This window comes from Myotis yumanensis, unplaced genomic scaffold, assembly GCF_028538775.1.
Source record: "Myotis yumanensis isolate MYYU_CA2020_CCGP unplaced genomic scaffold, mMyoYum1.0.hap1 SCAF_14, whole genome shotgun sequence".
Taxonomy (NCBI): domain Eukaryota; kingdom Metazoa; phylum Chordata; class Mammalia; order Chiroptera; family Vespertilionidae; genus Myotis; species Myotis yumanensis.
In genome coordinates this window covers 7775194-7800884 of record NW_027223765.1, presented here as the reverse complement: position 1 = coordinate 7800884, position 25691 = coordinate 7775194, and the positions used below count along the sequence as shown (strand labels likewise).

The following is a 25691-nucleotide window of genomic DNA, read 5'->3' as shown; positions in this document are numbered from 1 at the left end:
CCCCACATTGGGGATCGAGCCAGCAAACAGGGCAAATGCCCTGACCAGGAATTGAATCCTGACCTCCTGGTTCATAGGTCGACACTCAACCACTGAGCCACGGCGGCCAGGCCAGAGTATTTTCATCACACCAGAAAGAAATCCTGTACCACCAAGCCGTAACTGACCGTTCTGCTCTTCTCCCACCACTGGCAACAATTAATTTATACTCTGTCTCTATAGGTTTGCCTGTTCTGGACATTTCATATAAATGGAGTCATACAATATGGGGTCTTTGTGATTTTTTTATTTTTCCTAGCATTTTTTCAAGGTTATCCATATAGTTATCTATATCCACATATATCCATGTGTCAGTACTTGCTCCTTGGCTCATAGCTCTTATCATCCTGACCTCTGCTTTCAGGGTATTACACCCTTTTCTAACCCTGCTGCTTCCCTTTCATAAAGACCCCAGGACAATCTTCTCATCCTTAATTTCACTTAATAACATGTGCAAAATTTTTGCCATGTGAGGTCACATTCACAGGTTTCAAAGATTAGGACATGTACATCTTGGGGAGAGGGGAATTATTCTATCTACCACATGGGCTTTAGATCTTTTATTATTATCTAATCCACACTACTCCCTGAGGATCTATTGGCATTTTTTTCCTTCTGTTAAGATGTTTAATATCAGAATATTTTATCTTTTTTGTTTGTTTTAATTTATCTTTATTGTTGAAAGTATTACAGATGCCCCCCTTTCCCCCCATTGACCCCTTCTAGGCGGCACCTGCCCCTCACCCCAATCTTGAAGCATTTTTATAAAAGCTGCTTTAAAATTCTCCAACATGTGATTCATTTTGGTGTTGGCATCAGTGTGAATATCTTTTCTCATATAAGTGTGGGGTTTTTTTTCCCTTGGTATGACATGTTATTTTTATGTTTTAATTGTATTCCGTACGTTCAGGCTACTAATGTTAGGAGACTCTTGGTTCTCTTTAATCTTCTGTTTTAGTAGGCAGCTACTCTATTTAGGTTTAGTGGTAGGCCCTGGCCTACTTTTGTGAGTTGTGTCATTCCTGTGATAATTAAGTTTTCAGAGCTCTTGTAGTGCTAGTCTCTTCTGCTTTATTCTCGGGCACCTCAGGGACTCCTGTTTGATCTCTGCACGTGTTACGTGGGCTGACTGGTGGGTGTGGGTCCCCAGTTCTGCTGCTGCTAAGGGCAGATTGGCTGGATGTTGCCCCAGGTGTGGGTCTGGGACCTAGCACCCCTGTGGTGGATCTGGCTTACTGCTGTCTGGGTCTGGGGGACCCTGCTGCTGCTGACTGATGCTGTGGTAGGTTGGCTCCCTCACTGTCCTGGGTAGGGATGGGGGAATCTGTCTCCCTCTGGGTCTCTGCCTAGCTTCCCTTTTCACAGTCCTTTGGCCAGAAAGCAGGATCTTCTCGTTTGTTTGTCTGTCTGTCTGTCTGTCTATCCCTATTGGTGGTTTCAGGTTGCAGGCTGTCCTGGAGCCCATTCATGGATATTTGGGCGATAAATGGAAAACCCAGTGAACTCACAGTGGTGCTTTTCCTCACACTCTGAGGTCCTTAGCCAGTTCATCTTCTTTCTACATTTCATAGGCACTTTATGATTGTTGAGTTATTTCCAGGGCATTTAGTTGTATTTAGAGGCAAGGATCAGAGAAATGTGGGCCTATACCTTCAAATTCTACAACTGGAACCCTAGCAATTTTTTATTATTATTTTTGGTACTGGTATTTACTGGCAATTCTATGAAATGGCTGAGGCTTTTGCTTTTATAGACACCTAGCTGTATAGAGTGTTTCTTTGCATCTATTGAGTGTAGGAACAAGATAAGGGTTAACTTCTCATTTAAATTGTGTGGGAATTAGAAATGTCATGTTTTTATCTACCCATCTATTCATTTACTCTTTTATGTATTTATCTTTAGGGAGTGGAGCAACGGCTGTGGTCCAAGCAGCATATTGTGCCCCTAAAAAGGAGAAAGTGGCAATCAAACGGATAAACCTTGAGAAATGTCAAACTAGCATGGATGAGCTCCTGGTATGCACGTTTCATATTTCTTAAGTGGAGAGGTGTACTCTTGTACGTTCATGTTGGAATGGGAAATAACTTGAAGTTTTTTTATTCCTTTTTTAAAAGTATGTGATTTTTTTCATTAATAGTAATATTTATTGTAAAACATATAAAAATTCAGGTAAGTAGAGAGAGAATATATAGATACTAGAGGCCTGGTGCACGAATTTATGCACCAGTGGGGTCCCTTGGCCTGGCCTGCAGGATCAGGCTGAAACCAGCTCTTCGATATCCCCCGAGGGGTCCCAAATTGTGAGAGGACACAGGCCAGGCTGAGGGACTGGGGAGGGATGTAGGAGGTTGGCTAACCGGGGAGGGACCACGGGAGGGCTCCAGGGCATGTCTGGCCCGTCTTGCTCAGTCCCGATAGGCCGGACCCCAGCAGCAAGCTAACCTACCGGTTGGAGCATCTACCCCCTGTTGGTCAGTGCATGTCATCACAACTGGTCAACTGATCAACTGTATGCCCCCTGGTGGTCAGTGCACATCATAGTGAGCGTTTGAGTGGCCTTAGCATATCATTAGCATATTACGCTTTGATTGGTTTAACGGATGGCTGGACACAGCATATTAGGCTTTTATTAATAGGATAATCCTCTCATTCTGAAATTAACACTGCTATGTAATCTTTCAGACTGCACATTTAAACATCTCTTTATATTTATGATAATGTGAGTCATATACTTGTTCTTTTTTATTGAAAAATTTATCACAATTTTTTGTGTCTATAAATATGAATTAATATAATTTTCAATATGTGTATAGTAACCCATTGAGTAAGTAGACCACACTTTACCCTATTCTCTGGTATTGGACCATTACCTTGCTTCTTCTTTTTTATTGTTATAAAGGATGCTGGCTTATTTCTCTCTTTCCTAAAAATAGTATCTTGCAATTGTGATTCCTGGGTCAAATGGAATATCCATTGATGGGAGATGAGAGATAGAATGACCCAGGCAACACTGGCTTCCGTAAAGGCTAGGGAAAGGGAGAAGAAAGAGAGCCCCAAGGATCCCTAGCCTTAAGAGATGTTCTCTGGCATTGAAAGCTAGCCACACAGGGATTGTTTTGTACTTTTATGCACCATGACACCCAGAGTAGTTTTAAGTATGTAGTAAATGTAGTAGTTTTAAGTATTTCAGCAAGGGAAATAAGATAGCTTTTCAAATCATTCCTTTTTAAATTTTTGATTTCTTCGGCTTAAAATGGACTTTATGAGGTTTCTCCTGAAGATCAAGTGACACAGTACTTGAAAACTTTATAAACTGCCATACAATTATGAATTAATATTGTTATTTTATTAAGTAATTTGCAGGATTAGGACTAGGATGATCTGACAGTCAGAAGTTTTTTTCCAGTGTCCCAGATTAGATTTAACTTCTGGTGTAGTCAGTGCAGAGTATTAGGGAATAATTGAAATAAAAGGAAGAGAGGGAATAGAATTCTATGTTGAACTTTTAGAAGATGAGACAAATGCGTTTCTTCAGGTGTTGGTAATGCATGACAGAAGCTGAGGAACTCGGTTGCTGGCATCATCTAGAGCTGTCTTTGGTGGGAGAACCCACACTTGGATGGAGATGCTGATTGAAACCCTTTTTGATGAACTTGGGTTTACAGATCCAGCAACACCTTAGAGCATCATTTGGACATTTGAACAACAGTGATCATAAAAGAAGTCTAAATTGTAAACTAATTCTGTTAAAGAAAAACAGTATTTTTAATTTATATATTAAGCCTGGAATTTGAGAAGCCCAAAATGAATTTCTACCATTTGCCAGTTAATTTACATAATACATAAAGATAATGTAAAGATGAATGAAAGTTTTATTCATTACTTCATGATTACAGAAACTGAGGCTCAAAGTTTAAATAACTTGACTAAGTTCACATGGAAGTAATAGCACACATCTTTTCATTGGCAGGCACTGACGTGTACTTTACCTCATAAACACCTCTGTGAGATGGGTAGTTGCTGCATTTTATTGCAAGGCAATAAATCATATGATAATGACAGTGTGGATTAAAAATCAGGTCTTTCTGACTAAAGTCTGTTTTCTACTTCATATAATACAAAATGATTATAATCTTAGTTCAAAATTAGAAAGAGCATCTCTTTTCAAATATAATTTGACATTCTTAAAAGTAATATTTGTATTATTACAATAGGGCCTTACTTTTAGAAGAAAGGAAATTTGATATAGCCTAATTAAAGGAAAAAACATCAGTTAGATCTCCATAAATTTTGGCCACATATTCCAGTAAGCTCTATGTTACAAATGTAGTATTTATGTATGTGACAAATAAGTAAAGGTTGGGGGAAGTGACTTTTAGTAAAGCCAGATTAAGATAATTGACTTTTGTGGGGGAGGGGCACAAAGGTAAGCTCCCACTAAACCCTGCAGACACATGAGAAGTATAAATAATGCCAGATTTATTTGTGGCGTTCATGGTGTCAGAGCCAGAGGTCTGAGTGCCAAGGGCTCCATCTCTGAGACATATGAAGCCCTTCAGTTTACCTTAAAAAAACCTACTAGGTCAACACAGTAAACCTAAGGTGTGGTAATTTCACAGTAAACTTCATTATAATGCAGAGGGCGCTCTGGGCTCTCCAGGGAGTGCTGACTGCAGGGGTGCAGCGTATGTGACAGTTATTACTGAGGAGGCAATATATTGCTCCTTTCTCTTGTCAAAATGTTTTCTTGTCTGACAGCCTTTGTTAAGTGTGATGGGAAAATCAGCTACCAGATCTCACATTTATTTCCTCCAGACATTTTTTCACAGGCTTTTCTCTAACTTTCTATTTTGAGATAATTTTAAATGTACAAAAGTGGTACAGAAGTTTCCATATGTTATTCACTCAACATCTCCTAATAGTAGAATAACCACAGTACAATGATAAAAACTGAGGAATTAGCTTTTTGTCGTTTTTCAGATCACCACCGTCTCACCCAGATCATGGCAACAGCCTTAAAGAGACGCTTTGCCTCTGGTCCTGCTTTTTCTCATTGATTTTTTACACGGTAGCCAGAGTGAGTGTTATGAAAAAAGAAATATAGTTAAACCTTTGATTCCTTTCCATTGCTCGAAGGATAAAATTTAAAATCTTGGATATAGTTATAAGATCCTTTTTTATATGGTCCCAGGTAATTAAACAATCAAAACTGGTAAAAACCTACTTATCTTTCTTATTTCAGTATCAGTGAAGTCAAACTTGTTACAGGAAGCTTTCCCTGATGATCACTCCTATTTTTCGATAATTTGCCTCTTGGATAAAGTCATGTAGTATCTTGTACCTCCCCTATCAAACTGTTCTTCGGTCTGTGTTGTAAATTAGTATTTGTCTTACTTCTTTACCAGACTGTACGTTTCCTGAGGGCTCACCGTAGTGACCAGACACCTAATGTGCCTGGCATACAGTTGGCACTTGGTAAATATCTGTTGAAAGCATGAAGTATTGACCCCAGACAAGTTTACTCATTGGGCCCTATAATCTTCCTTGCATATTTCATCTTTTTTTAAAAAAATTATATGTGCATTTCACCTGTACCGCTGTAAAATCTCAGCACATATATGTGCTGTCCTATGTATTCCCTCTCATATGTACTTATCACTTCGAATCCTGTATAACTATGTTAGCGGGCAGGTGCTTACTTTAGTTCCTTCTTCCTTGCCTGCATGTTTACTTAGCTTTTAGTACAGAAGATTGTGCTGGTGACTTGGGGGTTGCAACAATACACGCAACAGGTCCTTGCCACAAAGCAATTTACGTTCAAGTAGAGAAGATGAGGAAAGAAAAACTGGCAGTTATTGAGAACTTCTTATCAATCAGGGATTATGGGCAACTTTTACACAATTGATTTTACTAAACAAATACCAAGGTCACAGGGCAAATACATGAATCAGTAAAAAACTGTATAAAGTGCTGTAGGATTCATTCATTCAACAAATATTTATTGAAGGTGTGCCAGGCACAGTGATACGTGCCAGAAATAGAGTCTTAGCTCTCCTTGAGTTTCCAGTTTTATGAGGGATACAGAAACATAACTAGGCAATTACATAGAGTGTGCCAAGTTCCACGATGCTTAGGAATCCACTTTTAAGTACTTGCCTTCTAGGAGCTCTCTGTCTCGCAAGGAGGGACAGACAACGAAGGCCCCAGAGTACTATGATGTAAGGATATATACAGGGAGTGTAGAAGCCAAGAGAAGGGATACCTAACAGCCTGGGGATCTGGGAGTTCAGAAGGAAGCATTGGCAGGTTTAGCTAGGCAGAAATAATGAGGGGACAGTGGGGTTAAATGTTCGTGGTTAGAAGAAGCATGGCTCACTTGAAGTGACTTGGCTGGATCTTAGGACGGGGCTATGTTGGGGTGTAAGGATGAGGGAGTAGGAATGAGACTAGAGAGGTGAGCAGGGCCCTGATCACACAGGGCCTTAGCAGGCATTTTATCATACCAAACCTAATCTAAATTCACTAATGGAAGTTGTGTAAGCTTAGACTTTTGGCTCAGACTTCTACTTTGGATTTAGTTTATGACCTTGCCCTGTTTCAGTATATTTCTCTTTAGATTGAGAATTGTTAATCATTTCACAAAAATGGGATGAAACAATATTTTGAAAGAAAACAACAACCCACAAACAAACAAAGACCACCCTCTATTTATTAGTAATTATCCTTTCTGGCTGTAAAGCCAGATTTCCCAAGATGGTTCTCCAAGGGCACCTTGCAGTAAAAATATGCGCCCCCGGGGAGGCCTCTGTGGTCCTGGGCCAGGCCAGGGTGTGGTGCACAGTCCATGTTTCCGGTTCCACAGATTCCTGATGCAGTGAGTCAAGGAGCAGAGTCAGAATGGACTGAGGGTAACGAAGTGGTTCTGGTTGTAACTGTTCGCGAAGAGGTCCGGGCCATGGAGATCCCAGGGGGGTTGTGGCATAGTCTTGGGATTCCCAGGCTGTGTTCACTAACTTGTAGTGTGGTTTCAGGCCTGCATATAATGAGTTATCATGTTTTCTCTTCTTTGTAGAAAGAAATTCAAGCCATGAGTCAGTGCCATCATCCTAACATTGTGTCTTACTACACGTCGTTTGTAGTAAAAGATGAGCTGTGGCTAGTCATGAAGCTGCTAAGTGGAGGTGAGTAAAATGCAATGAGGTGTTAATTTCCATAGGTTGGAAAGTTAATAAAAATGTTCTTCTTTTCTATTCTGGTTTGGTTTTCATGGATATTTGCATGTGAGGAGATACTGAGCATATAGTGTCTGTTAACAGTGCTAGTGTATGAGCTGAGACAGGTCTCACGGATTGCATGCAGTTGTCATGCCTCTTAAGTTTGTCTTAACCTAGGATGGTTCCCTCCTGCTTCCTCTCTTCCATGACATGAACTTGTTGAAGGATCTGATCTGAAAGGTCTAATGGTAACTATTTGTAGAATGTTCCACATTCTGGATTTATCAAGTTGTCTCTGTATGGTGATGTTTAACTTGATTTATATTCCTCTATTCCTTGCAAATCGAAAGTTAGATCTAAAGCCTTGATTAGATTTAAGTTGAATATTTTTGAAAGGTGTTTTGTAGGTGATGCGGTGTACTTCATAGTGCATCATGTCAGGAAGGATTTGTTATCTAGTGTATCTTTTTTAAAAAACATATTTTTATTGATTTCAAAGAAGAAGGTAGAGGGAGCAAGAGAGAGAGATGGAAACATCAGTAATGAGAGAGAATCATTTGATTGGCTGCCTCCTGCACACCCCCTACTGGGGATTGAGCTCACAACCTGGGCATGTGCCCTGACTGAGAATCAAACCATGACCTCCTGGTTCATAGGTCGACCCTCAAACCACTGAGCCACCCTGGCCGGGCATCTGGTATATCTTTAATGGTGATGTTAATTTTGATTGCTTAAGATTATGATAACCAGGCTGCTCCGTGGAAAGGTTAACTTTTTTTCCCTTTGTAGCTAGCAGGTAATTTGTAAAATAATACTTTGACACTCTGAGTATTTATTTCCCTGTAAGTCTTTTGTCTAATGATTTTAGTATTCAGTAACAATCCTGTTTGAATCAGTTCATTTATCAGGGACAGCAGAATGGTGGTTTTTCCTTTATTGCATCCTTTCCTTTACATTTATAAACTGGCATTCTTCTGTGTAAAGAACCTTGCCTTATTAACTGGGGTTCTTTGATTAATCTGTATTGTAATCTCTATATTAAAGAGTTAATTTAATAATCAACTCCAGTGGTGCCAAATGAGAGGATTCTCCCACTCCCCATTGGTTAAGGCTGTCATTTAAAAAAATATTAATAGGTACATAGGCTCAAGGATTTTTATATAGTCAGTGTATTTCAATAAATGGTAATCTATTCTTTTGATGCTCAGGTTGCCCAAAATTTTGTCAGTGGGAGTCCCCTCAGTCTTTCTCTTGTGTCCGTTTGATATGAATCCATCAATTTTTGATAACTTCCTTGTTTTATGGTTCAAAATTTCCCAGGCTCAGGTTTCTATTGCTTTTCTCAGACCCAGAACCAGCCAACATTCTAAGGATCTCCGATCTTTTCTATAGGGGATGGTATTTAGAAAGCCACTTGGATGCTTGGGATGCTTTTTACTGCTACTTTGTCATTTCTTCTAGTTGAAAGACCTTGGAAATGTATAAATAAGTCATGATTTGACATTAATGCTTCCAATTCAATTTTAATATTATAGACCAGCGGTTCTCAACCTGTGGGTTGCGACCCCTTTTGGGGTTGAACGACCCTTTCACAGGGGTTGCCTAAGACCATCGGAAAACACATATATAATTACATATTGTTTTTGTGATTAATCACTATGCTTTAATGATGTTCAATTTGTAACAATGAAATTAGGGGTCACCACAACATGAGGAACTGTATTAAAGGGTCGTGGCATTAGGAAGGTTGAGAACCACTGTGATAGACCTTCAAAACTTTCAAATTACACTTGAATCTCATTTCTATTATACAAAAAATCTTGGTCCCCAGCATCAATATGATTAATTATGTGCTTTATCCTGCAGTAAATATGCAGTCATTTCTGCTTTAGTCCTTAGAATAAAATGTAAGTATTGTGATTATAAACAGTGGGCCCTTGGCATGTATAGATTGGACATTTTGTTACGGTTACCTGAGGGCCATGCCATGTAGTAAAGTAGACATTTTGCTAAGGCGTGGATTTGAATCCTGTGGCGGGAGTGGGATGGAGCCACCTGACTTTCCCATCACTAGCCTTCTTGGTTTTGTTTGCATATGTATTTTGTATGGGAGCATGATTTTCCACTTTAGAATGCACAGTTTCAGCAGAGAGAGTCCATATTTGTTTGCAATCTTAATATGATACCTCATTAATCACTTTACTTCCCCAGAGAAGTTATAAAGGAAAGAGCAAAGGCTTTAGAATTAAATTTTAACTTTCCTACTACAGTTATATGTCATTGGGCAAACTATTTCAACTCTTTGAACCTATTTACTTGTTTGTTAAATGAGGATAACTGTCTGCATTTCAGGGTATTGGGGAAGAGTGAATGAGATGGTAAAGCCTCCGTCACCATGCTGACATGTAGTAAGATGCACAATAATTAGTCATTAAGAAGAATATCCCTTGTTACTCGATGCTTCTCAGTGTAGCCAGAATCACCTTTTTGTTTCAATCCCATTAGTGACACTCTGGAGGAACTGGATTGCTTTGTTAAGGGCCTTGTTCATATGATGGTTGGAAGCCTTGCTAACAGCAACCACCTTTCAAGATGGTGGTCAAGCATGGTTCTTTCAGTATGGACAGATATGGGAATATTAGGTAATTCTGTATCTTTAGTTATTGCTCACTTATTGCATTATTAATTTACAAAATTGTATTATACAAAGTTTTTAATGTTTGCTAAAAAGTCCTCTGATGAATAGGAATAAATTGTCTGCTTAATTTTTTCATCCCACACTTGTATGCTAGCCTGTTCTTTCTGCTAAACTCCTAAGCAGAATTATATATATAACTCCATGTTCTCTTAGTGAGTAAATGTCCTGAACACAGAAAGGGCAGGACTGTTTCTGGGTGGTACCTTTTATTATTTTTTTATTTTTATTGATTTCAGAGAGGGAGTGGGAGAGAGAGAGAGAAACATCAATGATGAGAGAAAATCATCGATCGGCTGCCTCCTGCATGCCCCTTAGTGGGGGTCAAACCTGCAACCCAGGCATGTGCACTGACCGGAATCGACCCCTGACCTCCTGGTTAATAGGTTGACATTCAACCTGAGCCCCACTGACCGTGTTGGGTGGTGTCTTTTAAATGTACAACCCTGTCCTTCCTGGTCCTAGGACAGTGCCCATTTTTTTGGCCTAGCACTTAGCAGATTTCCTGAAGGATAACCTTCAAACATTAACTCTTTTTTTTTCAGGCATTAATTTTTGTTTTTATAACTACTTATAGTTTTATGAGTCAGTGTAATCTTACATCTAAACATTTTAAAATAGTAATAATTTTGCATCTTTATAAAGAAAATGAAATCTTGCTTTTGTAGTTACACAGTGAATACACATTTAACCTTTAGAGATACATTGTGCAATATTAGAATATAGTAGGTAGAACTAAGCACAACTTTAATTTTTTTAATAGAAGGAAACTGTATCAAGATAGCTCAATTAAAATTTCATTCATCAAATACTTATTGATCACCAATACGTTGTTGAATCAAACTGTTGGTCCTTGCTCTTGTGGATCTCATAGCTAGTAAGGAAAAATTACAGTTAAATAATTGTAAGTGTATAGAGTGCCATGAAGAAGTATTAGGTGCCATGGGAATAAGTCAGGAAAACTTAACCTTATTGAGGGAGAATGGATGTGGTGGGGTTAACAAAGACTTCCCTCAGGAGGTGATATTCAGCTGAAACCAGTGGAGATGGTATCAGAGGAAGGATGGAGAAGGGATCCGGATAGAGGGAACACTGTACAGAGAATTGTCTGGAGGCAGGATGGAGGGGTGTAGTGTGTCTTGGGAACTGATGAGGGAATCACAGCTGCAGCAGGGAGAGTAACAGGAGACCTTTTGATAATTAAAAAATATATATAACCAGCATTGACAGAAAAGTGTATAGGCTACCTTCTTTCACATCAGCCTTTTCAGCCAAAATATTAAAAACAATGCATATTTTTGATTTGGCGATATTGTACTGTTGTAGAATTTAATAAGCTAATTAAATTGTAAAATAAATTGCAACTGTCACTCTCAAACCCATCAACCACGTGGACATCATAGTTAAAATAAGTTTCAGTGTGTCAGTATTATTATTTCATAATGCTTCCTTGTAACTGTAATATCCTTATCTTTTGCTAATTAAAACTCTGATATTGAATAATGAGATTTATCAGTATAGGAAGTTATGTTTAGAAATTAGGAGCACTTTTGACCCACATAGCTATTTCTACAATTTATTAGCACCAAACTGCAATATAAGATTTTTAGAAATCAAAGCAATTAAGAAAGCTTTGGGAAGGAAAGAGAAAAGGTACCTGTAGGCTTAGATGCTGCAACATGCTGAGGCCAAGAAGGGGAGACCTTTCAGGACCAAAATTTTTCAGTCAAGGGTGATGATCTTAGAGTGACATCAGAGGAATGGCGGTATGAGGGCGCATCTTTTCCTCTCCCCCTGACATTTCAACAAGTTAACCATCTATAATTCAACAAAGAAGTCCCTGCTCAACACAGATGCACACCTGGGAGACCCGCACACGGATGCCTAAAGGTGGGCATCCGGGAATAAATGAGGAGACGGGAAAGGAGGAAAGCACACTCAGCCATGCAGCTGGGAGCTTGTGGCTCAGCTGGGAGCTCGCAGGCCAGCCAGGAGAGGGGAGAGAGCCTATGGAAGTAGGCACTTCCTTCTGCCAGGAGGAATAGAGAGTGTGTGTGTGTGCTCGCGTGCTGCGGGCAGCCCAGTAGGGCGAGCTGCTGTGAGCAGAGCAGCAGGGGCAAACAGTGACTAAGTCTGCAGATGCCTGACAGAGCATGGGGTTCTGCTGTGCTCCCCACTGCTGGCTCCGGCAGTGGTGTTTCAGACAAAGAAAGGAAACCACAGAGCCCTGCCGCTGCTTAAACTCCCCTCCTCTCCCCGCGCCCCCCCCCCCCCCCTTGGAGTTGGCTCCAGGAGCATATTATCTATAAACCAAGAGCTGTTGCAATAGAATCACTGCTGCCCCCTGTGACTGATCTCCAGGAGGGGTGCTTGGGTTGGGACCTTACGGAGGTCAGGGGTCGCCATTACCGGTGAGGGCAAAACAAAACCCACCCCCAAGCAGTACTGCAGTACTGTCCTAAGGAAGGCAAGGAGGCTTAAATCTGGGAGACTTCAGAGGTAAAAATCTTGCGATTCAGCACCATCTACTGGAACATAGTAGAAGGACCTCTTCAGAGATAAATGCAAAAACAAAGGAGGGCAGCAAATACCATGAAGAACCACAGTAACAATGATGACCAGAAAGAAAATGAAAAAATCCCCAGAAAGCAGGCTGGAACACAAGGAATTACCAAACAATCTATAAATGATAGATTTCAAGATTGCAGTTCTGAAAATACTCAACGAGATGCCATTCAGTGGACTCAGAAAACAGATCAAGCCCTAACCGGTTTGGCTCAATGGATAGAGCATCGGCCTGTGGACTCAAGGGTCCAGGTTCGATTCCGGTCAAGGGCATGTACCTTGGTTGCGGGCACATACCCAGTGGGGAGTGTGCAGGAGGCAGCTGATCGATGTTTCTCTCTCATCGATGTTTCTAACTCTTTGTCCCTCTCCCTTCCTCTCTGTAAAAAATCAATAAAATATATTAAGAAAGAAAGAAAACAAATCAATGAACAAAGTAAATATTTCTCCAAGGACATTGAAACTTTCAAAAAGAATCAGAAATCCTGGAAATGAAGCATTCAATTAAGTAGATTAAGAGTGAATTGTTGAGCATAAGAAACAGAACAAACCAGTTAGAGGAAAGAACTAGTGATATTAAAGATAGGAATCAAGAAATGATGCAGAGGGAAGAAGAGAGAGACCCGAGAATAAAGAAAAATGAAAGAGCACTACAAGACTCTGACTCCATCAGAAAAAGTAATATCAGAATCAACATTGTGGAGGAGGAAGAGAGGGAGCATGGAATGGAGAGTCTATTAAAACAAATAGTGGCTGAGAACTTTCCAAATTTATGGAAAGAACTAGATCCTTCAATCCAAGAAGCAAACAGAACATTTAGTTACCTCAATCCAAAGAGGCCCTCTCCAAGGCACTTGGTAATGAAGCTGTCAAAAATTAATGAGAAAGAAAACATTCTCAAAGTAGCCAGGGAAAAGAAGGATGTGACCTACAAAGGCAAACCCATCAGAATTTCATCTGACTTCTCAGCAGAAACTACAAGCCAGAAGAAAGTGGACCAAATATTCAGATGTCTGAAAGAGAGAAATTACCAGCCATGAATGATACGTCTGCAAAATTATCCTTTAAATATGAAGGAGAAAAAAAGACATTCCCAGGCATACAGAAACTGAAGGATTTTATCACCATAAAACTTTCATTGTAGGAAATATTCAAGGGAATTATTCCACCTGAAACAAAGAACATTAAGGTCACAACACTACAAGTGAGATCATCAGAAAACGTACAGCATAAACAGGGATGATTTGTGACAACAAAAGCATACAAGGGAAAGGGGGAAGGTCCGAACTGGCAAAGAAAGATGAAGATCAGATGTGCTCAAAAGGAAACTCAACACCAAACAAACAATCCAATCAAAAAGTGTGCAGAGGACCTGAAGATTCACCTCTCCCAAGAAGACATACAAACAGCCAATTGATATAGCAAAAGATGCTCAACCTCCCTGGCAATTAGGGGCAATGCAAATAAAAACTACAATGAGATACCACCTAATACTTGTTAAGAGTGGCCATTAATAACAAGACAGACAATAACAAGTGTTGGAGAGGTCGTGGAAAAACAGGAACTCTCATTCACAGCTGGTGGGAATGTCGACTGGAATCATCACCATGGAAAGCAGTCTGGTGATTCCTCAAAAAATTAAGAATAGAGCTACCATATGACCCAGCAATCCCACTCCTGGGTATATACCTAGAAAACTCGAAATTGTGTATTTGGAAAGATATGTTTTGTACACCCCTATGTTCATTGCAGCATTATTCTCGGTGGCCAAGACATGGAAACAACCAAAGTGTCCCACAGTAGAGGATTGGATAAAGAAGATGTGGTACACAATGGAATAATAGTCAGCCACAAGAAAGGATGAAATAGCGCCATTTGCAACAACATGGATGGACCTTGAGAACATTATGCTAAGTGAAATAAGTAAGAAAAAGCCAAGAACCATATGATTTCACTCATGTGGGATATAAAACTGAAACTTATGAACACAAACAGCAGAATGGTGGTTGGCAGAGGGGAGAGAGTCCTAATATAAGGTGACAGGAGAAGATTTGACTTTGGATGGTGGGCACATGGTGCAATGTACAGATCTTGTAACATAGAAACCCACACATGAAACCTATAGGTTCACATGTTGACCAATGTCACCCCAATCAATTTAATTAAAAAAAATAGATGATGATCTTAGTGGATTGATCATCCCTCCACTTATAAAAATTATATTGCTGGAGACTGAAATGGAAAAGACATTGTTATCCCAGGGGCTTCATATGAAGCCTTGTTCAGAGTATCTGTTCTGGATGTAGACTGGGGATGTGCATTGCTTTAACTTCCCCATTGATCATTAGATGATGTGAAATTAATAAAAATCTAAGATTCTGAAAAGGAATTCCTATTTCAAACTTCTTAAACTTTTTATGTGCCCTAGGGTTTCTGTTGATCCATTTCCCTGACCCATCAGCCTGAAATTCTAGAAAGTCAGCAGTCGTGCCATAGTCTGTGGCACCCAGTTCTAGATATTACATGTAATATGTTTTAATTGTTGAATGAATAAATTGTGTTAACTTTTAATTCCTTGTAGAAATTTCTTCCTTTGTATTTCTAATTTAGATATTCCTTATGTTACAAACATTTAACTCAATTGGCATTTATACAGCTATCTTCTTACTAAGCATTTCTTATGTGGTCTGGATTTCTCAGAATAATGAAGTATGTGGCTTGTTAGTGTAGTCACTTTGCTTTGGGGATTAGTGTGTGATTGCTTAAATATAGCAGAACTAAAAGTTATCCCTTAGTCCTCCCCCTTTGTGGATGTCTGGTGAAACCCAGCATTAAAGAGGGGAAGTGAGGTAATGTATGGAGACGTTACCAGTATCTGGAGCCTCCCCGGTTCTTTTTCTACAGAGAGTAAAATCCTTGCCTCCTGCTGGTGATGCAGACAGTGGCTGGCTTTCAGAGGGGGAAGGGCGGGTCTGGGGATCTTATTCTCCCTTATATGAACTTTCAACCAGTTTTCCCGTTTTCAACCCTTTCCTTCAGTTCCCCCTCTCTTCCCCTTTTGTGGTCCTTCTATTCTGAGCCTTTCTGAAACTCTAGGTAGACCTCACTTTTTCCTAATTGGCATACCTTCAGTAGGCATTGAAGTTTCAGATCTCTCCACTCTGCAAAAGTAGTCAGTTACCTTTTCTTTTTCTGTTTTCCTTCTTCCAAAAAATTATTGTCTCCTGTTATCATTCTTGTTCTATTCTTTGTTCTGGGATTATGCCTTTTTTATTTTTTAATTTTTATTTTTTTAAACATGAAAACTGTTTGTTTTTTAAAAATATCTTTTTATTGATTTCGGAGAGGAAGGGAGAGGGAGAGAGAGATAGAAACATCAGTGATGAGAATCATTGATTGGCTGCCTCCTGCACGCCCCCAACTGGGGATCGAGCCCTCAACCCAGGCATGTGCCCTTGACTGGAATCGAACCCAGGACTCTTCAGTCCACAGGCTAGCACTCTAGCCACTGAGCAAAACCAGCCAGGGCTTTATGCCCTTTTTAAAAAAATCAACTTTAGCCCTGCTAGTGTGGCTCAGGGGTTGAGTGTCAACCCATGAATTGAGAGGTCACTGATTCAATTCCTGGTCAGAGCACAGCCTGGGTTGTGGGCTCAATCCCTGGGTGGCGGTGTACAGGAGACAACCGATCGATGTTTCTATCTCTCTATCCTTCTCTCTTACTCTAGGTAAAGTCAATAAAAACATTTTTTTAAAAATCAAGTTTATCAAGTTACTGGAAATTCAAGTGGGAGCTAAAGTGAACATGGGTTCAACCCTCCCCTGTTTTCATCTAGACTGCTTCTTTTCACCTATTTGGAAGGACATTGTTTTCTTTTTAAGTGACATGTAAATACCCACCAGGGCAAGTTGTCAACAAAAGTGGCGTTTGTTTTCATTTTAGTCTTGGTCATGAAGGTCTTATGCCAAGAAATGGGCATCCAGTCTTTTCAGTGCCGTTCGTGTTCTGTTTCAGAGTTCTTGGTACAATTTCTAATATTAGAGATGGTTTTATTTTGGTTCTGTGATCTTCCTAAGCCATGTGCTGCCAGAAGTCTTACAAATCTCTAGCAAACTGTTACAAATTATAATAGTTATGGTAGTCAGCATTCTATGATTTAATTACTGTCTGGACACCTTTCCCTGAAAGGGCGAGGGCTAGGCCTTCCACCTTGCCCCAGGGTAAGGGCTACACCATCCATCTTACCCCAGGGTAAGTGCTCCATCTTACCTTGGCCACGTGCTTGGCAAGGAGCTTCTTCCCAGAAGTCTAAGTCTCTGCTAGCCACACCCAGGAACAAGACACCGACTTGCACCTGGCCAATCGGCAGAGCACAGTCCTTTCTCCTCCCCTTACTCCAACCCCCACTATAAAACCCGTCTCCACACAGAGTTATCTCTCTCTCTGCTTCCTGCCGCTGCGTCGGCAAGATGGGGGAGCCGAGCTAGCTCAAATAAAGACTCTTATGCTTTTGCATCGGACATGGCTGGCTCCCTGATGTGGTTTCTTGGGGATCCTGAAATCTGGGCATAACATCCCCTCCCCCTGATTTTTAGTAGGAGCATTATTTCCCACCCCGGGAAGAATGGGATTGATAATACATGTGGGCTACTATTTAAAGAGAACTACCATTTTAACTTTTCTTTGCCTTTCCTATTGTATTTCTTTTTAAAAATTTTTATTTCTATTATTTATTAACCTGAAACATAATTTTAGCTCTTAAGTCAGTTTGAATACACATATGATTTTTTTCTTTCCAAGTATTTATTCTGTAATTTGACTTGCATTTCAATTTTTTTTCTCTATTCACATAATATTGTATATGCTAATCTGGTATTGGAACTTAAATAGGTTTGTGATACCTTATGTTAAAGTGTTAATTGATGGGCGTGGTTAACCTAAGTATTCTTCAGAGGTGGTTAAAAGTTCTTTACTAATTCTCATAAGTCTGAAGATGATGCTTGTTTAACACTACTGTTTGGATATTAGCAGGCTACTTTCTGTTTTAGATTAGAATTGAGAATAAATTATTAATCTTAAACTTTTGTATTTCTTTATATTTGCTGTTTTTTCCTTTATTTCCCAAACAGTTTATCAAAAGGTTTACATATAATTTGATTTCAAAATGTCTCTGAATCATTGAATTAGTTAAAATTTTATGGAAAACTGTCTTCTGTTTTCAGGTTCTGTTCTGGACATTATCAAGCACATTGTGGCGAAGGGGGAACACAAAAGTGGAGTCCTAGATGAACCTGCCATTGCTACAATACTCAAAGAAGTGCTGGAAGGGTTGGAATACCTGCATAAAAATGGGCAGATTCACAGGTATGTAAAAGGCAACTCCCTTATCTTTTGGATAAGTGCAGTGGTAGTTGTGCTATCTCATTTCATTGAGGCCACTTCCTATTCTTTTGCAGAATTAATCATAATCTGAGTGTTAACATGGTTCTTTGCATTACTAGTTTTAATACATTGTGGTTAGGGTTTTAATTACACAGCTAGTATTTTAAAATACAAAAACAGGAAAAATTCCCAATTTCTTATCAGGAGGCAGTCACTGCAATCACTGATAACATTTTTGACTATTCCTTCTTAGTCTCTTTCATGTGCTAAAAAATATTTAAGATAAACCTGTATATGTAATTTTGTTTCTTTTTTGTTTCTTTTACATCTTGAATATTTTCTCAAATTATTAAAAGCTCTTTGTAAAATAATATTTTAATTAAAACTTTAAAATAACACTTCAAAAGCTGTGTAACACAGTTATACAATAATAGTAGGGGATTTTAATATGCCACTCAGGTTAGTGGATAGATCATCCAGCCCACAGAAAATTAATATGGAAATAATGACCTTAAATGTCACATTAGACCAGATGGACTTGATAGGTATTTATGTAACATTTCATCCAACAAACACAGAATACACATTTTACAAGTGCATACAGAACATTCTCCAAAATAGATCATATATTAGGCAGAAAAACAAGCCTTCATAAATTCAAGAAAATTGACATCATATCAAGCATCTTTTCCAACCACAATGGCATAAAACTAGAAATCAACTACAGGAAGAAAACTGGAAAAAACACAAATACGTGGAGACTAAATAACGTGCTATTAAACCAATGGATCAAAGAGGAAATTAAAACAGGAAATAAACTATCTTGAAACAAGTGAAAAGGAAAACACCAACTTTCAAAACTTGCAGCAAAAACAGTTTAAGAGGGAAATTCATAGCTATCCATGCTTACCCCAAGAAACAAGAAAAACTCCAAATAGCTCTAACTCTACACCTAAATGAACTAGAAAAAGAACAAATAAACTCAAAGTAAACAGAAGGAAAGAAATAGAAATAGTTATGATCAGAGTGGAAATAAATAAAATAGAAATATGTGAAAAAAAAAGAAAAATCAATAAAACTAAAGTTGGTTTATTGGAAAGATAGATAAAATTAGCAAATCTTTGACCAAACTCATCAAGAAAAAAAGAGTAAGAGCCCAAATAAGTAAAATTACAAATGAAAGGAACGTTACAACTGACATCTCTGAAATACAAAGAATCATTAGAGAGTAGTACAATTATATGCCAACACATTTTTGACAGTGTAGAAGAAAGGGTAAATTTGTATAACCTCAGATTCAATTATGAAGAAATAGAAAATCAGAACAGACCAGTTACTAGTAAGGAGACTTAATCAGTCAGAACCTCTGAGCAAAGAAAAGTCCAGGATCAGATGTCATCCCTGGAGAAGTCTACCCAAATTTTTTAAAAACTAACAACAATCCTTCTCAAACTCTTCCAAAAAATAGAAGAAGAGGGAACACTTCCAAACTCATTTTAAGGGCTGGCATTTCACTGATACCAAAGCTAGACAGGACACTACAAGAAAAAATTTACAGACCAATATCCCTGATGAATGTAGATGCAAAAATTCTCAACAGAATATTAGTAAACTGAATTGAACACTGCATTAGGATCATACCATGATCAAATGAGATTTATTTCAGGGATGCCAGGATGGTCCAACATTTGCAAATCAATCAATATGATATACCACATTAACAAAATGAATAATAAAAATCTTATGATTATCTCAATAGATTAAAAAAAAGCATTTGATAAAATTCAACATCCTTACATGATAAAAACTCTCAACAAACTGGCTATAGTGGTAATGTACCTAACATAATAAAGACCATATATGACAAACCCACAGCTTATATCATACCCAACAGTGAAAAGCTGAAAGCTTTTTCTCTAAGCTCAGGAACAAGACAATAATGCCTACTCTCACCATTTTTACTTACTTATTTTTATTATTTTATAAACAAGTGTTAAATTCCTATAGCGTCTCATCAACATTATAATGAAATGATGTTGAATGAAAGACATTAATATAGGACCTGCTGTAGTTGATAACAATGCTAGTATATTGTATTATTGCAATTTGCTAAGAGAATAGAATTTAAATGTTCTCACCAAAAAAACTGAAATATGTAAGGTGATAGATGTGTTAAGTTACTCGATGGGGGTGGAATCCTTTCTCAGTATATACCTATATCAAACCATCACATTCTTATACTCTTAAAATATCTTACAGTTTTGTCAGTTATACCTGAATTTTAAAAAAATCACCTACTAAATCCTAATCCCTCAACAAACAGACAAGCGAAGGCCCAGAAAACTAACTGATTGAAGATCATCTACCAAGTTGTAAAACTGAGGTTTTAAGGAGTAATTAGAATATGGAGGGAAAAAGCAAGTTTTTTGTAGATAAGCAAGAAAGGTGCTAAGAGTTCTGAATTTCCAAAACCAATCTCAGAATTCTCCTTGTTTAGTAACATTGATTTAAAGTAGTTCTAATAATTAAATAAATATGTCGACGTGAACTCCCCCCCCCCCCAAAAAAAAGAAATGTTAAATATTTAGTTTAAGATGCCTAACTGTAGTGCGTTTCCCAGCTTTTGTTTTGATTTATTTCTTCTCTTGCCCTTTTTCAAATTTTCCATAAACTATGCTGATGGATGAGTCATAAAAATGTCATGGGGAGAAACTTGTGTTGTGTATTAATGAGAAAGTCAAGCGTGTCTATGATATTCCTTTTAATTTTAAAAGGAATTTGTAACTTTGGTGCAATAGTGACATGTGAGAAATGGCATGAAGCCGAGAAAAACAGAGCTCACCTTTCCTGCTATTTAAGGGCGGATGGAGGGTTTAACCATCCGGCTGCTGGGTTGCTTGGTATTCTTTGTGGCGAGTGACAACAGTTCTTTCATCAAGGACCATATTGACGCCAGATATTTAGTTACAAATCTTCTTCTTGAAAGGTCATTTGTCCTGCTGTGTGTCAGTTGTCCAGTGAGCCCTTTCACTGCGTGGCATTCCTCTGCTTTCACTCCTGGAAGCTGTTCTACAGATTGCACTTGTGGCTTCAGAAGGGAACAGGAATTGATTATCTGGTGAAGCGCTCAGGAAAGGCGAAGGCTCTGCTGAAAATGCATGACTGTCTCTTCATTTATGAAAGACAAAACTTAGAAAACATCATTTAAATAGGCAAAAGTTCACACTGCACAAAATGTAGATGATAAAAAACAAGTCTTCTCAATATCAACTGTGACTGAGTTGTGTTGAGACCATGTACTCTTGACATGATGTGATGAAAATGGCACTTTGCTTCTGTGGTTTTTTTCCAAGAACTTATAACACCAGTCTAATCTCGAAGGAAGCAGACAAATCCATGAGATGGTCATCCCATGGAAAACTAGACCCCTATTCCTCAAAATTGTGAAGGTCATCAAAAACAAGGAAAGTCTTGCCGGGCTGGCGTGGCTCAGGGGTTGAACGTTGACCTATGAACCCGGAGGTCACGGTTCGATTCCCAGTCAGGGCACCTGCCCGGGTTGTGGGCTCAATCCCTGTGTGGGGCATGCAGGAGGCAGCCGATCAATGATTCTCTCTCATTATTGATGTTTCTATCTCTCTCTCCCTCTCCCTTCCCCTCTAAGATCAATAATAAAAATATATTAAAAAAAAGAAAAGGAAAGTCAAACTGTCACAGACAAGGGGAGCCTAAGGAGAAATGACAACTAAATGTAATATAGTATACTGGATGGGATCATGGGACAGAAAATGGGTATTAGGTAAAAACTAAAAAAATCTGAATAAATGATAGACTTTAGTTAATAGTAACACATCAATACTGGTTCATTAATGGTGGCAAAAGTGTCATACTAATGTATCATGCTAATAATAAAGGAAATTGAGTATAAGGTGTATGAGAACTCCTCTGTACTATCTTCTCTTCTCAGTTTCTATGTAAATTTAAAACTGTTCTGAAAAAAATAAAATAGTCTTCTTCCTTCCCTGAACCTCTAGACCAGCGATTCTCAACCTTGGGTCGTGACCCCTTTGGGGGTCGAATGACCCTTTCACAGGGGTCGCCTAAGACCATCGGAAAACACACATATAATTACATATTGTTTTTGTGATTAATCACTATGCTTTAATTATGTTCAATTTGTAACAATGAAATTGGGGGTCACCACAACACGAGGAACTGTATTAAAGGGTCGCGGCATTAGGAAGGTCGAGAACCACTGCTCTAGACCCTGGTCTTACCATTTTCTTGTGACTCCTTTGAGAGAGATTTTAGGCCAATATCAACATAATTTATATATCCTTCTTTCTGCTTAAAAAACAAAAACAAACCCAGGCAAATGGCAACATACTACATATAATATTCTTCACTTACGAATAAATATATTTGGAGCCTGGCTGGTGTAGTTCAGTGGTTGAGCCAACCTATGAACCAGGAGGTCATGGTTTGATTCCTGGTCAGGGCACATGCCTGGGTTGCGGGCTCGATTCCTGGGGGCATGCAGGAGGTAGCCAATCAATGATTATCTCTAATCATTGATGTTTCTATCTCTGTCTGAAATCAATCCTACATAATAAAAGCCTAATATGCAAATTGACCAAACAGCAGAATGACTGGAGGAACAACTGGTCGCTATGACGCTCACTGACCACCAGGGGGGCAGACGTTCAATACAGGAGCTGCCCCCAGCCCAGAGGCTCCAGGCTAGCCAAGGCGAATGCCAGCTGGAGCCCCCCTCAATCGTCCCGTTGGTTGCCCCACAGAGGGAGGTGACCTGTGGCAGCGGGGGGTGGGGCCAGTGAGCGGGCGGCACCAGGCCGGCCAAGGTGGGTGCCAGCGGGGCCCCCCTCCCCCCGATTGCCCCACCGGTTGCCCCACAGATCAGCCCTGATCGCCGGCCAGGTCTAGGGACCTTACCCGTGCATGAATTTTATGCACTGGGCCTTTAGTAAAAATATATTTTTAAAAAAGATTATATTTGGATATTGCTCCATGTTAACACATATATTCATTAGTATTCATAGTATTCATTATATAGCTTTACCACAATCTAACTGGTCTCCTATTGATGTGTAGTTAGGGTTATCCTATTAGACTGCATTCTATTGGTTTATAATGCTAACATTTGGAATAGAGTTAGGAATTGGGAGTTGGAATGATGGGGAGGGAGGAATCAAGTTTTATTTTGGCATTTAGTTAGAGTGCTTGATTTAATACTGCACTTCCCTCCAGAAGCAATCAAATTTTATTTAACTGTTTTGTTGAATTTATTTATTTAAAATCACACTTATCTCCATAAGAGGATTTGAGACAGGCTGTCTTCTATTTGTTTACTTAAACCTATTTGATAATATCTGGGAGTTGCTACTATGTTCTAATCATAATATTAAATAAGTGCAGGTGATACAGAAATGTATTATGATATAGTCCCAGATATGGCTCATGATGAAATGAGAGAGAAAGACCCAGAAATACAGTCGTTTCTATGACCTGTGTAATATTGCAATATTACAACCTGCTGTTAAAACCAGAGGAGGAAGTAACTAAACTATAGTACATTGTTTTTTTCCATTGAATTTTAGGTGGCATTCCAGATGAGCTCAGATAAAAAGGGAGTTGGAGGTTCATGGTTGACTCATTTGAATGGTCTTTGTCACCAAGGGAAGGGAATGTCCTCATTTTTCTCCTGTTCATAGTATCTAGAGTCAGAGACTTCAGGTTTGTAGAGCAAAGCGAGTTAGTCTCCACTGTACGTCAGCCTCTGGGAAAATGTCCTGTAAATTGTTTGGACTTATAAGCAGTACAAATAATCAATAACACAATTTTCTTATGCTCTAGTGTATATTCAGGAAAGGTATAATATATACTCTGGTAGAGTGATGCTATCTCAAATTCTCTTATGGAAGTAAGTGTGATATTAAATAAATCCAACAGAGCAGTTAAATAAAATTTGATTGCTTCTGGAGAGAAGTGCAGTATTAAATCAAATCTAACTAAATACCAAAAGGTATGTACTCTGGTATAGTGATGCTGCTGCACACAGTTGTGAAACTGCTGTTCACTGTTTACCAAGGAATGGTTATGTCTAAAGATGCACAGGAAAAGGATAAAGAGTTGTGCTTTTCTCCATGAGGTAGTCTTGCTTTTCTTTCTTGTGTAGATTCAAGGGCTGGCTCTCTTTTGTTTATTTAATTATATTTAATTGTAATTACATAATAAATAGATGAGTCTAGTCCCACAAGCTATTAAAACACTGTTCCCCTTAACTCCGGTCCCACTCCTTTCCACAAAAGGGACCTATTCATTGCTCTTCATTTGCTGTACATAGAAAGGAGAGAGGGTGTGTGTGTGTGTGTGTGTGTGTGTGTGTGTGTGTGTACATGCACGTGGGCACGCAAGATGCACTGTTTTGCTTGATTTGTTTACTTAGCAGTATGTATTAGAGGGAATTTCAAGTAACAATGTTGATTGACCTTGTTCCATTTCGTGGATATAACAGAATTAATTTAACCTTTTTGCTGTTGCTGGCTTTCTTAGGCTGTTATCATTTGGGGTTGTCATTACAAACTAGAAGCCCGAAAGTCGTGCAAGAGTAGGTCTTCCTTCCCCCGGCTGCCAGCACCAGCTTCCCTCTGGCACCCAGGACACGGGCTTCCCTCCGGCCGCCAGCAGGCACCCGGGACCCGGGCTTGCCTTGCAGCCTTGGCTTTGTCCGGAAGGATGTCCGGTCTAATTAGCATATTATGCTTTTATTATTATAGATAATCCTTCAGTGAACCCCCTGTACATTGTGAGAGTTTCCACAGGTTTTCAAGAAGTGGATTTGCTATTTGCAGATTTGAAGGATTTTAAATTTTGTGAAATACTACTAACGTTGCATGAGAAAAACAAAGTTGTAGATTGAAATGGATAGAATGATATCATTTATATTGGAAGAAAAACCCAGATATGTTATAGGAACATATTCCATTAATCAGAATGATAACAGTTGAACATTTGGAGAGAATGCTAGATTTGAGAATAGTAGTGAAAGAGACTTTGGCCTTATCAGTGATGTTTAGATTTATATAACAAGAATGTATTCATGTTTTGCTTGAGCTGCTATAGTTATCAATGAAATATAGAGATGTTTGAATAATTTATATCTGTCTTTATGCTATTATCATAGAACTAGAGGCCCGGTGCACAAAAATTTGTGCACTCGGGGGGGAAGGGGGGGGTCCCTCAGCCCGGCCTGTGCCTTCTCGCAGTCTAGGACCCCTCGGGAGATAACGACCTGCTGGCTTAGGCCTGCTCCTGGGTGGCAGAGGGCAGGCCCAATCCCTAGGTGCAGCCCCTGGTCGGGCTCAGAGCAGGGCTGATTGGGGAGTTGGGGCGCCGCCCCCTGTCATGCACAGAGCAGGGCGGATTGGGAGGTTGTGATGCCACCCTCAGTCACGCTCAGGGTAGGGCTGATTGGGGGGTTGGGGCACCGCCCCCTATCACACTCAAGGCAGGGTCAATGGGGAGGTTGCGGCACCACCCCCTGTGATGCACAGAGCAGGGCCCATCAGGGGGTTGGGGAGCTCCCCCCTCTCATGCACAGAGCAGGGTCCATCAGGGGGTTGGGGAGCTCCCCCGTCACGCACAGAGTAGGGCCGATAGGGGAGTTAGGGCACCGCCCCCTGTCACACACAGAGCAGGGTGGATCAGGGGGTTGGGGTGCCACCACTGTCACACTCAGGGCAGGGCCGATGGGGAGGTTATGGCTCTACCCCGT

The 25691-nt window shown here is 39.5% G+C and overlaps 1 protein-coding gene across 1 annotated transcript in view; it reads left to right on the top strand.

Annotated features, from left to right (window-relative positions):
* The window catches only part of OXSR1 (oxidative stress responsive kinase 1), a 72551-nt gene that overhangs the window by 12462 nt on the left and 34398 nt on the right, over positions 1 to 25691 (top strand). Inside the window, exons 2-4 of the mRNA XM_070391600.1 lie at positions 1942 to 2054; positions 7112 to 7220; positions 17737 to 17878. Coding sequence (XP_070247701.1) covers positions 1942 to 2054; positions 7112 to 7220; positions 17737 to 17878 — 364 coding nt within the window. The remainder of the gene's footprint in view (positions 1 to 1941; positions 2055 to 7111; positions 7221 to 17736; positions 17879 to 25691) is intronic.